General features: G+C 38.9%; 1 protein-coding gene across 1 annotated transcript in view; it reads right to left on the minus strand.

The window, feature by feature from the left end:
* Positions 1-2,284: 2,284 nt before the first annotated feature.
* The window catches only part of LOC139696533 (sodium-coupled monocarboxylate transporter 1-like), a 37,671-nt gene continuing 27,243 nt past the window's right edge, over positions 2,285-12,712 (minus strand). The window contains exons 9-15 of the mRNA XM_071595335.1: positions 10,926-11,115; positions 10,740-10,826; positions 7,365-7,546; positions 6,200-6,470; positions 4,888-4,930; positions 2,674-2,742; positions 2,285-2,418 (exon numbers count right to left, since the gene is read on the minus strand). Of these exons, the coding sequence (XP_071451436.1) occupies positions 2,285-2,418; positions 2,674-2,742; positions 4,888-4,930; positions 6,200-6,470; positions 7,365-7,546; positions 10,740-10,826; positions 10,926-11,115 (976 nt within the window). The remainder of the gene's footprint in view (positions 2,419-2,673; positions 2,743-4,887; positions 4,931-6,199; positions 6,471-7,364; positions 7,547-10,739; positions 10,827-10,925; positions 11,116-12,712) is intronic.

A 12,712-nucleotide genomic window follows, 5' to 3' on the forward strand; every position in this document is an offset into this window, starting at 1 on the left:
AAGCTAATACTTTGTTTAGATATTTTATAATTTACTTTTTTGCTATTCCTTAAAATGATGTGACTTCAATAATGGTAACAGTTTTTTCACTACTTCTTCAAGTAAATCGGTTCTGCATGAACAGAACGATTGAATGTATGTAAACATTAGTAATGCAGATTATTCCCAAAAACTATTGATAATGCAACTGAATATTTTTGGAACAATAAAGTCCTGCGGCCTAAGCAACTCCACAAAATGGGATGACTTCAGCCACAAACTATTTTTTCTAGTTGGTGATTGTCCATAAAATAATTTCTTTTTCAAAGAATGCTAAAATAAAATATTGGGTAGCTCATTATTTTATATTCATGGACTAAGATATTTTAATGGGCACTAAACAATTATTTTTTTTAAAGTCCTGCGGCCAAAGCAACTCCACAAAATGGGATAACTTCAGCCACAAACTATTTTTTCTAGTTGGTAATTGTCCATAAAATAATTTCTTTTTCAAAGAATACTAAAATAAAATATTGGGTAGCTCATTATTTTATATTCATGTACTAAGATATTTTAATGGGCACTAAACAATTATTTTGCCTCTTTATTTATTAATTTTAAGAAGCAACATTAATTCACTCCATAAAATCTGGCAACAAATAAAAGGAAACAAATTTCCTGTTCAAAATTTCACAAGGCTATTTTAGTTTATGAACAACTTGGTTCATTGGAAAAGTGGAAATGTTCATGAGTTATGGGCAGCCAAAATAAAAGTAGTTTACATTTTCCCTTAATAAAGAAATGTCAATGAAATCACATTCTGGCACAAATATCACTTTGCCCAAGAACAATGACTCTTTTATTGATTGCAAACCTTGCTAAAACTAAGTCACCAGAACCATAGGTCCATCTTCTCTGCTTTGTAACTATGCCATTTCAGAGTCTGATGGTCATTGGAAATTTACACCAACCACAGCATTTATTGTTTTTGACTATTCATCCCCACCATCTCCATTGGAGTTTTCTCCCATACCTTGCGCTCTGAGACTTCATTCTGCTACTGTTTTTCAGGGATGCTCATTGGTCTAGCATCTTGCAGAATTTGAACAAATGTATTTATCCAAGACTGATCTGATTCTTGGTCCTAATTAACTCCTCAAAATATGAAATTTTGTCAAGGACTTTTCTTAGATTGAAAGACACTATTCCTGTATGTACCTCTAAACCTGATATTAATGTTATCCTTAAAGAAAGATCAAATGGCCTCTTGTGTTGAATAAAGAATTCTTGGGAATTTAAATTTCAGCAGAACAATAGAATTGGGAGAAATGCTAAAAACCAAGAGTATAACAGTTCAAACAATTTTATAACTTCCACAGATAAAAGGATTGACTAATTGTTTCCAAGAATTACTATAATGCGAGGAAGGTGTTTCATTGGAGGTAAACATGTGTTGACAAATAATTCCTCAAAAGTACCATGGCAAACCACTCACATGTAATTATGTTGTAGTGGGCACCAGAAATTCATCTTTCAATCCAAGTAGGGTGGAGATACCCCATGTTATATACAGTGTATTAGAGCAAAAATAATCCACTTGCAGAAGCTGATGCTCAGGCCTGGCATTGTCACTATTGAAATGTCTTTCACAACTTCTGGAGGTTGTGCTCCCCTTTTCACAATGACTGGTTATTCAAAAACCATAAAAAAATTAGTTCAACGATACTTTAAAATATTTACATTTCTAAAGACATATAAATGATTAAAATAACCACAAGACTTCTACCGAATTCACTTTCTGGAATAATGAAACAGAAGTCAATTTCTAGTGTTTGTTGTTGAAAAAGTCCTGGCAAAAAGTTAAAAGTAAGACAGCCATGATGTGTGAAATTAGCAATGTGCTTCACGAAAGAAAGGATGACATTGTACAAAAGGAAAGTGACAAACACACATAAAATAATTGGGGAAATGATTTAGCAGCAGTGTCAATGACTTTCTGTGAGTCTATGATGAATAACCGATGGTATAGCTACTAATTTTTAATGTAACAGTTCCTTTGACCCCTTCGTCTGACCCAAGTATTTTTTATCAATTCTAACCTGAAACATCATGGTGTTTATATTAATAGCCATTACAACTTTTAACTTTATTTAATTTCATCCTAATTACTGTCAGGAAAAACAAATCCCTGCTGAGTGACGCATCACCAGGGACAGGCAACTGTGGAGTTGGTTAATTTTCCATCCATTCTGTCATTTTATATACATAAGCAACTTCCATTTAAGAGGGCACACCTTCAAGAATATCATCTTCCACTACAGCCAAGAGCTAGTAGCAGCAATGGAGGTGCACCAACAGGGCTGGGATTGAGGGTATGCTCCCCTCCACCTCTCACTTGGAGCTCATTTCTTCTTCTGCATAATAAGGGTAAACTTATGGCTGTCCAGGGAATGGAGGATAACAAAGTTCTATTGGTACATATTACTTCATTGCATAGATTTCTTACCATTTGCAGCAAAACATAAAGAGAAGGACCCCTATAGATCCTGTGGCTATGCTATGGCTCTATTCCTGCAAGAGCAACCGTTCAGATCTTTGGGGAAGCAAGAAGTAGGGGAAAAGTTCAAAAATGTCCAAAAAATTGTTCAGAAAAGCAAAAGAGCACCCTGAAATGTCCCCCCCCCCACTTAATACTTTCCTCCTTCTCTAACAGCCCAACAGCTGGATCTGAAAGGAGGAGCTCTTCCAAGTCAGCAGCCGGCTCTGAAAAGGAAGAGACAGAGGGGCCAAGGCACTGTCATCCTTCTCAGGACAATTACATTTTCTAGATATAAACATGAATGCAACTATCAAGCTAAAAAATAGTGAAAAAATGAAACAAAGAAAAAATAAGAGAAACATAATTGAGAGACTGTCATTGCTGGGATCTGACCACACAGAGGTTTTTAAGGAGTGGACAGTTGGGGGGGAAGGCACACAGTTTACTTCCCATGCTTTTCTCCTGTTTACTTCAACTTGGGGGAAAACAATAAATTGCCCATTTATAAATAAACTCCTCATTTGTTTTCACTTATCATTAACTTTTATACACCTACAGGTACACACCCTGTATTACTTCACTTTAATACACTTAGTTTCATCCTTAACTATGTCATGTTTACAATTTTACATATTTAGCTTCACACTTATTCCTCTGCAAAGCTTATCCACAACACAAATAGCTACTCTCCATATTCAGGGAGGTTGGGAGAGCAGCGCTGTCCCAGGGGATACTCCCTTCTTCTTCCAAGGCACAGGACTCCGATCTGAAGCCTGTTGAGGAGAGCATCGTTCCCCATCGTGCCCACCACCAATGCATCCAGGTGGATCGGCAACTTGAAGGCACGCTGAACTTGCATCCTATCGACCAGGGTGCCCTACCTGGATAACTTCTCCTAATGTGCAGTTGCAAGGGCCTCTTGATGGTTGTCAAAGGGCACTGTCATGTCTATGACATGCACTGCATGCCTTGGCACCTCTCAAACATCTAGGTCTGGCCTCAGGCGCAAAGAATTCCTCAGAACCTGCTGGTCCATTTCTATCTTCCACGACACTTAGTGTTAAGTGCTAACTTTTAAAGTCTTTTGCATGTCATAAACTGAGAATGGTAATTCAATGAAGTGTATGTAGAGGTAAAACTGTTTAAAATATCCAGGTGAATGCCATACAAGGAGCATGAGTGAAATGGTATTTATCTGTACTAACTAATTATTTGTTTTTGACAATGTGATTTTAACATTAGGATCAAGTTTGATCGATCATTCACTGTGTAATTTTCAGTCAAGGTTATACTGTGGCAATGATATTAATTAAATGATGAGGTAAATACCCAGAATAAGAAACTGAGGTAGCAAATATCATCTGATTTTGGAAATTTAACTATTGCTTACTATCTAACACTGATGCAGTCGCTTCATCACAAATAGTTACCCTGACTAGTACTTTTTACTGAGAATACACAGATCCTACAATTTTCGTAAAATAAAAGTGAGCTTACTTTAATAAAACAATATACACATTATACATAACCATAGCACTGCTAGATTAATGGCAATGGTAATGTTATTTTAAAATGAGCACTCATAAAGTCTTAAACAAAAACTTCAGTTCGCTGAAAACAATCATGAATGAACAAGCAATGTCAAATAGGTAAAGAGCTATGGAAATATATTTGTTGTTGTTGAGGTAAACAAATAAATGAATTCATGTACAAGTAAGTTAAGATAGTAATGGTAAGGTAATGCACCTAGGTATTACAATGCAAATAAAGGATTATCCTGAGAATGTTTTCCCATTAAATGAGGTAGATGTCCTTACAAAAATTTGGAAAAGATTATCATATATAAATTGAGGCATTACGGTATCATATACTATGAGGTCTAGTGCATATAGTATATAGTCTCCCTCTTAAAACTCAAACAACTTTTGAGTTTTCTTCAAAAATTTGAAAAACAAGAAATTTGTTTTACTAATTTGAGTCAAACTTGGTTCCTCTCTCCACAGAAGACATAATAATACAAAATTAAGCAAGGATAAACTATATAAAAGTCTGAAGTCGTGAAGTCAATTTCTTATGTAGCTGGAATCCAAATACTTTTGAAAAACAAAATTAATTCACAAATATGAGCATAAGTTCAATTCTTTTTGATATAATTATTTGAAAAATCCATAAAAATTGACAACTAATTTATATGGATTAAAATTTAAATAACAATATTATTATAACAAAAAATATTATGCAAAATAATAATACACTTAAATTACAGCAATCATTTATATAATAGTTCAATGGAATAATAGCCCTAGCACACTCACAAAAGAGTCCATAATAAGCCAAAGAATGTCCACACATTTGATCTTGTCAAGTACTTTGTTCCTTTTCAGCAGGAGTTATGACAATTAAGTGCTCGGCCTGCAATGAAAAAGTCAGATCAGATGATAAAATCATATATGGGGAGTCACTTAATGCGAGTTAACCAGTCATATTTTTCAGGAAGCAGCTCACATATTATAATAACAAGATGAAGATCCATCACAAATATCTGATATTGGTAATTGTGACATCACATATTCATAATAAACTACATAATCATCAAACTGTGCAGTACTTCGCTTGTACGAGAAACTTTCTTATAGGAGTATCTTTAATTTTTCTGAAAAAATAATTACTGTGAATAATGGAGTAAAAGGCATAATTCTATTGGGAGAGGTTTTAACTAAAAAGGTGAGGCAGAAAGACAACACAGGAGTTCAAAAGGCGTGTGTAGGATCTCCTGAACAAGCAAGCCTTTGTCAGGCCTTTGTTCAAATCCTCGACTTGGAAGTAGTTTGAAAGAGGACATTCAGAATGCAGTTACATATAATGCAGACCAGTAACGTTAAATAGACACACGCAATTCCACGAACATATGCGCGCTATTGCGTGATAAAAAATAAATATTTTTCAGTTCCCTAGGTTCAAAATAGCAAGGTTGATCAGAAATCTCGAAATAGTAATTCACGCACAGTCAATCTAAAAATTAAAGTGGAGGAATGAAACCTACCGTGACTTGCATGCAATTTAGAAATCAACCCGAGAACAATTTTGGTTAAGCTCATGCGAATCATGATACGTCACGACCTCTTACGCAGGTGCGAGCCCCGAATAAAGCCGGCTGAAATTGCTTTTCGAATGGCTTTGAAAGATAATTACAGGAAAGACATAATTGAAAGTGGAAAAAATTCGATTTATCCTCCTCGGTATATAAATGTAAATCTATTTGCGCTGGACTTTTTATTTAAACGAATACAGATTGATAGAACTGACCTGTTCGTTGCCGACGATCAAGGCACACGGAACCAAAAACCCTGCGGTTGTTAAACGGAAAATGATTCACACATCAGGGGCACCAGTTTCTTATCGGGGTAGAGAGGCCAAGAACCAAATATCTGGCGTGCCTTGGCCCTTGGAGTGGATTTTCCTATTCATAATCACACACACGTGTGCTTTGACGCTTTCCCCCGCTTTAATTCTGCTGGTTTGGCGTCAAACTTACTTGCAGCCATGACGGACTTCCTCCATTTCATTCTTTTGACACTATTCATTGCAACAGAAGTGGCTAGGGTATAAAACGGTTCGAAGTTTGCTCTTCTCTCTCTTTTTGAATGGCATGGATGAAGTGATTCGAAGGGAGCCACTCACATTTCCCAGGAGTCCCTGCGCCTCCTTGGGGAGGTCTTCTCCGTCGCCCACCATCGCCGTCCGCCGTCCACCCTTACTGCTGGCAGGGGGGAGGAAGCGGCGCATGAAGGGGGCCACCAGCTTGGGGTCGAGGCGTTCCAGGGGCTGACCGCCGGTGAGCCTGCTGCACGCTGCTCCCACCAGCATCGTCGTGAAGCAGCCCAGCGCCGCGTAGTACATGTACGAGAGGCGGAAGAGGGCGAACACCTCCGCGCCTCCTTCTACAGGGAAGCTGCAGGGGGATGCCTCGTTAATCGAGCAAATCAGCGCACTCCATCCACTAGGCTACCACAAAATCCTCATCTAATCAACCCTCGGTTTGCTATTTTTAACGGGGCAAAAACAATAAATTTAAAAAATCTTAACTTCAACACATTCCTATATACTATATATACTTAAATATTTATTTCGTTACGACTATAATGCCATGATGTATACAAGTAACAAAGGAATAAGGCACTTGTAAAAGTGCTTCGTTCCTATTGCATATATACTCAGCGTTATCAAGCAGGACCTGCAGAATTCGTTGCAAATGCGCGCAGATTTAAAATTTATTCCTGGGATTCTTCGCATTAAATGTGACCTTTTTAGGCAGTAATATTTTTCAATACAGATAAACGGGCATCAATTGCTGCAATGGGAAATAAATAGGCTCCTTTACTATGGAAAAAGTCATATTTCCTAGTAGCCTAAGGGATCGCGTTACGCTGATTCCATGGCGCCAAATTTTCATAACTGATACGGTGAGTCGTCCCGGGCAAAGGGTCCAGGAAGGGGGAAGATTTTTCGAGACCGCCTCCTAAGACCTACCTCCGATCGATAAGACGTTCATCATTATGAAAAACAAGTAAATAAAAATATTAGGCATTTTTGTTGGAATCAAGGGCTGTAGAGTTAAATAATGAGCCATTGTAATTTGCGTCATGGATTTTAATGATACGTATTTCATGTCGTGCTAGTGTGGATTTCGAAGAAGAGCAGTGCTTGGGTTCATCGAAAGCTTAACAAAAGCCCGTAGACTACTGCTAGCATTTATGAATAAACGAATCGTGAGTGAAGCAACAGGAATGCCCCGTGTGATGAGAGGGGGTCAAAGAATGGGTGTCCGTCTAGCGTGTCTACTCACCCGTCCTCGTGTCCGGCCAGAGTCCGGTCCATCGCCGTAGAGGCGTTGCCGCCCGCAGGACATCCGCGCGTGGACAGCTCCAGGGTGGGGTGCGAGATCCGGCCGAGGAAGGCGTACACCTGCGCGCCGACAACCACCACGCCACTGCATACCATCCCCGCTACTCCCCCCACCATGGTCCCCTGCGAACAATCAGCGTCATCTCTGGACTTCGGTTGAAACGACACATTGTGCAGTAGGATTTGGTTTATTGGGCATGCCGAGCAATTTATTGTCACCACTGTCGTTTTAAAACATTATCTATAATTCCTTGTAATCATAACGATTCCTGGAGTTAAGATAATGCGAGGATACGATTTAGCATGGTTTGAGTGCAATTTTTAAGTGGATAAATGACACTTGAATTGTTGGATTGTCAATAACTCTCACTTTATCTGAGTGATTTATATTAACCAATCGATGCTTTTGGCGCCAACCCCCCCTGTCCCCGCCACCTCTCTCTCGTGTAACTCACCGTGATACAGGGTCGCACCCAAAAGTGGTAGGACTGATTTTCTCTGGCGCGAACGGAGCGGTGGAGGGGGGTCTGCCTGGCAGGGTAAGGTGGAGGGGGCTCTTAGCAACGGACCGACACCAACCTCAGTCGCCTGCAGGCTGTTGTTGAGTGAGGACACCGTTTTTAGTGAAGCAAGTTTTTTGTCCGCGTCGAAAAACAAAATGAATCTGAATTTAGAGCAAAGTTATTCCGTGAAGTTTAGTGCGAAACTCGGGAAGATAGCAACTGAGACCCTCGATATGATCAAGCAGGCTTATGGGGACACTGCCTTAAGCCGTTCCACAGTATTTGAGTGGCACAAGTACACGCTTAACCAGTGAAGAAATTGCAGACCAGTTGGGTCTGCCTGCATCCAATGTCTAACGCATTATTTCACAGGATTTGGCCATGCACAAGGTGTGCGCCAAGATGGTGCCGAAAATCATGCCATGGCGCGCTCGTCGTCAGACAGCTCCTGGACAAATACGGCGTTGCCATGTTGCCGCACCCGCCCTATTCTCCCGATCTGGCACCACCGGACTTCTTCTTCTTCCTCCTGATGAAAAGACAGCTCAAGGGACGACGTTTTGACTCGATAAGGGCCGTTCAAGAGGCTTCGACGAGGGTCATCAACGGCATCCCCAAAGAAAATTTCCAGCGGGCGCACGGGGAATGGGAGCAACGTAATACTAAGTGTGTAGCAGCTCAAGGAACATACTTTGAAGATTATTAAGTCGATGTAAGTATATCGTCAATAAAATTCTTGTAAAAAAATCAGTCCTACCACTTTTGGGTGTGACCCTGTATTTTCTCGCCCTTCCTTCTCACTTCCTAATAGTGACGCACGAATTTAATATCCCGTCAGAATTTTCACCAAAATGGCACATGTCTAAGCCAATGTGCTAAAAAGAATTGTAAATCCTACCCCATGGAATGTAACAAATTTATTTTATTATTTTGGCACAGCAAAATTGTATCTTTTAATCTTGAACCTTGTGACGTAGGAATAGGGAAGCTTCCTGAAAATGTTTGTCTACTCGATAAATTAATGAGGAGTTATTGCGTAATGTAATATGACGTATATTGAAATAACATTTTATTGGCAATCGAATGAAGAATGTCACAAGCCTCCTAAAACATAGTTTTGCATGTTATTTGGCCTTGACAACACTCAAAGAAAGGGACCCAAATATGGGTGACAAGCGAATTCTCGGAATGTACTTCATCGGTACAGCGAAGTCGTCTCAGATGCTTTCCCGATTTTTGGAATGCATTATCCCTTTGAAGTTATTTAGTATCTGTCGATTGGATAATTTGTTCCGGATTCTCTTAGGCTAACTTTTTTCCTACAGTGCATTGAATTTTTGTCCTTTGGCTTTGGTCCGCGTCAAAAATTGGAGTTGAAAGACTAAACATGATCTTGTAAACATTTTTTAAGATTCCCCAGCAGCTGGATGATGCTAGCAGCACTGACGCCCCAAATATCCTATCTATCATAGCTACTTTGGCGGATATTAGTCTTTCATAGTAACACGCATTTCACCATGATCGAGAAGATTCATTCCTTGCCAAACAGTTGTGGTTATCCCAGCAGTTATTGCGGAAGTTATCCATAGAACCCTCAAGGAAATATTCAATGCGGATTTAGTTGCACAGAGGTTCAATTTGAAGCAATTATCTCACGCTGACATTCATGGAAATTAAATAAAACATTTAATTTTCTTGTCTTCGGGTAATTGATTATTTTGGAAAATATGGCGAATACTTCTCGAATCATTTTGCGAACTATTTGCCAGACGCAGAGCGGTGTATCAAACAACTAATTGGATGTCTTTCTAATAGCACATGAAAAAGGTAATCACTTTTAAACACTCTTCAGTTGCTGAAAATGTCAGTCTACAGACTTGTAGAGTAAAGCGTTAATAAGTCAAGTTTCTAACTTAAGTCATCAGTTTATCTCCCAACATCCAACGTTAATCTCTAAGAGTTAAAAATTGACTACATTTTTAATGTAGTTAATTTTTGACTACATAATTGACTACATAGTTAATTTAACTAGCTGCTATAATTATTTCATTGCCACAGCAAGATGCAGATATATTTTGTAAATGGCCAGGCCAGAGATACCAGAAAAGAAGTATTTTTAACTTTAAGTTTAATTGACAGCAGGTATTTAAATTGAAAAACTGTTCTTGGGAAACATTAGGAAGGAAGTAAACTAATCGATTCGGACATTTAATTTAATAATACTGCATTCAAGTCTAAAATTGGTAACGATGGAGATTTCAATTAATAACTTATTAAGAGAGTCGAAAAGAGTATACCCAGTATCGCGCAGTGGCAAGTCATAAGCTTGAGCGCTTTATTGGTTGTTTGTAGAGATGATTTCTTAAATTAACTTTTAACTGAAGTTCAAGTGAATTTTGATGCATTTAACTTATTCAAGCTACTTTTATTATCGGTCATTGTTTAACTCAATTGAATATCATTAGGAACAACTTCTTTGAGTTGATTTTTAAAACAAACTTCCCCAAGTATTGTAGTTTGTTGAAACTGATATTACAAAACCAGTATTAGACTCAAATAAAATATTTTGAATATATGTATATATATATAAATAAATAAATATATAAATATATAAATATATATATATATATACATATATATATATATATACATATACAAACATATAATGGATATTCTTTGTCACTTTCGTGAAACCAAACGGTCAAACGAATTCCAACGAACAAAGGGAAGGTTAAATTCACACTTTATAATGCAGAGAAAACCATTCAAATATTAGATCAGTTTGAACCATCATTCATTTTCTTATCCCTTACCTTTGCATTAGCCCATGGTACCAGGAGGCCCAGGTTAAAAATCCCGAACATTGGCCCTGATGTCATGGAGATGAGACTCATTGCTATCTGGGAATAAACGAAACAAAGAGAAGAGCGAGAGTTGGGGAGAAGTAAGATATCAAATGATTCCAAACAGTGTTTAGGATCCGATTCTATCCAACTCACCTGCAAGAGCGCACCCAATTGAGCGACGACGTATGTCAGACCTACGCACGCGGCTCCGTAGGCGAAGGCGACACACTTGAGGATCGTCGCTGACGACGTCTGCGAGAATTCACGTTTGGGAAAGACGACGCCCTTGATGAAATCTTCGAATGTCGTGGCCGCCAGGGAGTTCAGTCCGGTGGACACGGAGCTGCGAAGTGAATTCCGAGAATGCATGCACCAGAGTCAGGTCACCTGTGTATGTGTGTGTGTGTATGCGCGTCTGTCGTCACTCTTAACGAAAGCACGCTCTGCACATCATTTCGGTAAAAATCTATATAAACGCACTGACATATGTGAAGTTGGCATTAAATATGTGACGTACAGTCCCATTCGAAGTTTGCTTGCATCGATTTATTGCGATGAAGAAAAAAATATGATCGTTCGGAGGTCTCCACTGCTTGGATTCGATTAACTCTTAGTATATTCCGGGTTTGCTCCGCATATGTAGACTTGGACGGACAACAGTTACGCACTGATTGAAGGACGCTCACTGAATTGCTGGAGAAGCTGTTGCCAGTAGAAGTCGACAAACAAGATGAAAATCCGAGAAACATGCGGAATAAATACCGTGATAATTCTCCACCAGATTGTTGGATGGTTGGTTCTCAGTTTCAGTTGTAATGATATTTTTTCCTCCATGAACTCTGCTAATTACCCTTCCGCGATGCCGAAAAGATAAGAGTGAAAAGGATGACCGGCATCAATACCTCCTCTTTGGTCAGAAAGGTTTAACGAGCGTATCAAATCATAAGTTAACATTATTTGGTTTTACGTCAAATTTGTGCTTTTGTACATGATGGCTATAATGAGCAGATTAAGAATGGCGAAAAGGGCTTTCTATCAAAAGAAACAGTAAGTAACGATGAAAATATGATGATACGGAAAAATAATGAAATTTAATTCATTAGAGTGATAAAACAAGAAGTGCTTCGAAGAGGATATTCACAGGAAGAAGAGAGAAACTAATTAGAAATACAAGGACTTGTACCATGAAAAAAATTAGCTCATTGAAGACCATGCTAAAAGGGAAAATAGAAGGGAAAAACGTGGGAGGAAGGTCGAAAACGAATCATGAGAAGCAAATAATGGAAAATTTCGGTGGAAGGAGCAAACAGGGAACAAAGAGATTGGCGGGGATGTGGACAGTTTGGAGAAGTGCTACGTACAAACCAATCCTCAGACTGATAACTCGAGGTGACAGTGAGTGTGATGACCATCATCACGATGGTGATTTCCGAGGCTATAGAGGAGGGGGAAGGAAACCCCCGTCACTGTCACGCCAGTTCCGGCTTGCCACAACGAAGGTAGGTCAAATCGTGTTAATCAGCGAAAAGTCTTCGAAAGGGCGCAGTGCGATGGAAACGTTTGGAATTTTGATCGGGCAGTTTGGTTTCCCAGATCTCCGCCTGCGTCGGGAGTCCGAAGACCAGAAGAACCTGAGAAACTTGCCACTTCTCTGTGTCGCCGTTGGAAGGTGAAGTGATCGAACAGGTATTTTGACTTTAAATATTTGGGAAGTGTCATCATTGAAGACATGTCCTGCTCCAAGGAAATCAAATCAAGAATAGCTCTGGCAAAAGAGGGATTAAATATGAAGATTAAGATACCATGTGGACCTACGAAAAAATGAACTGGAAAAGAAATTTGTAAAACGTTACATCTGTAGTGTAATTTTGTATGAAACAGAGACATGGACTTAGTAGACAGATGGAGTAAAAAGAAGAAAGGCCTTCGAAATGTGGATC

Source organism: Hetaerina americana, unplaced genomic scaffold, assembly GCF_022747635.1.
Source record: "Hetaerina americana unplaced genomic scaffold, ioHetAmer1.1.p SCAF_7, whole genome shotgun sequence".
NCBI classification, from domain to species: domain Eukaryota; kingdom Metazoa; phylum Arthropoda; class Insecta; order Odonata; family Calopterygidae; genus Hetaerina; species Hetaerina americana.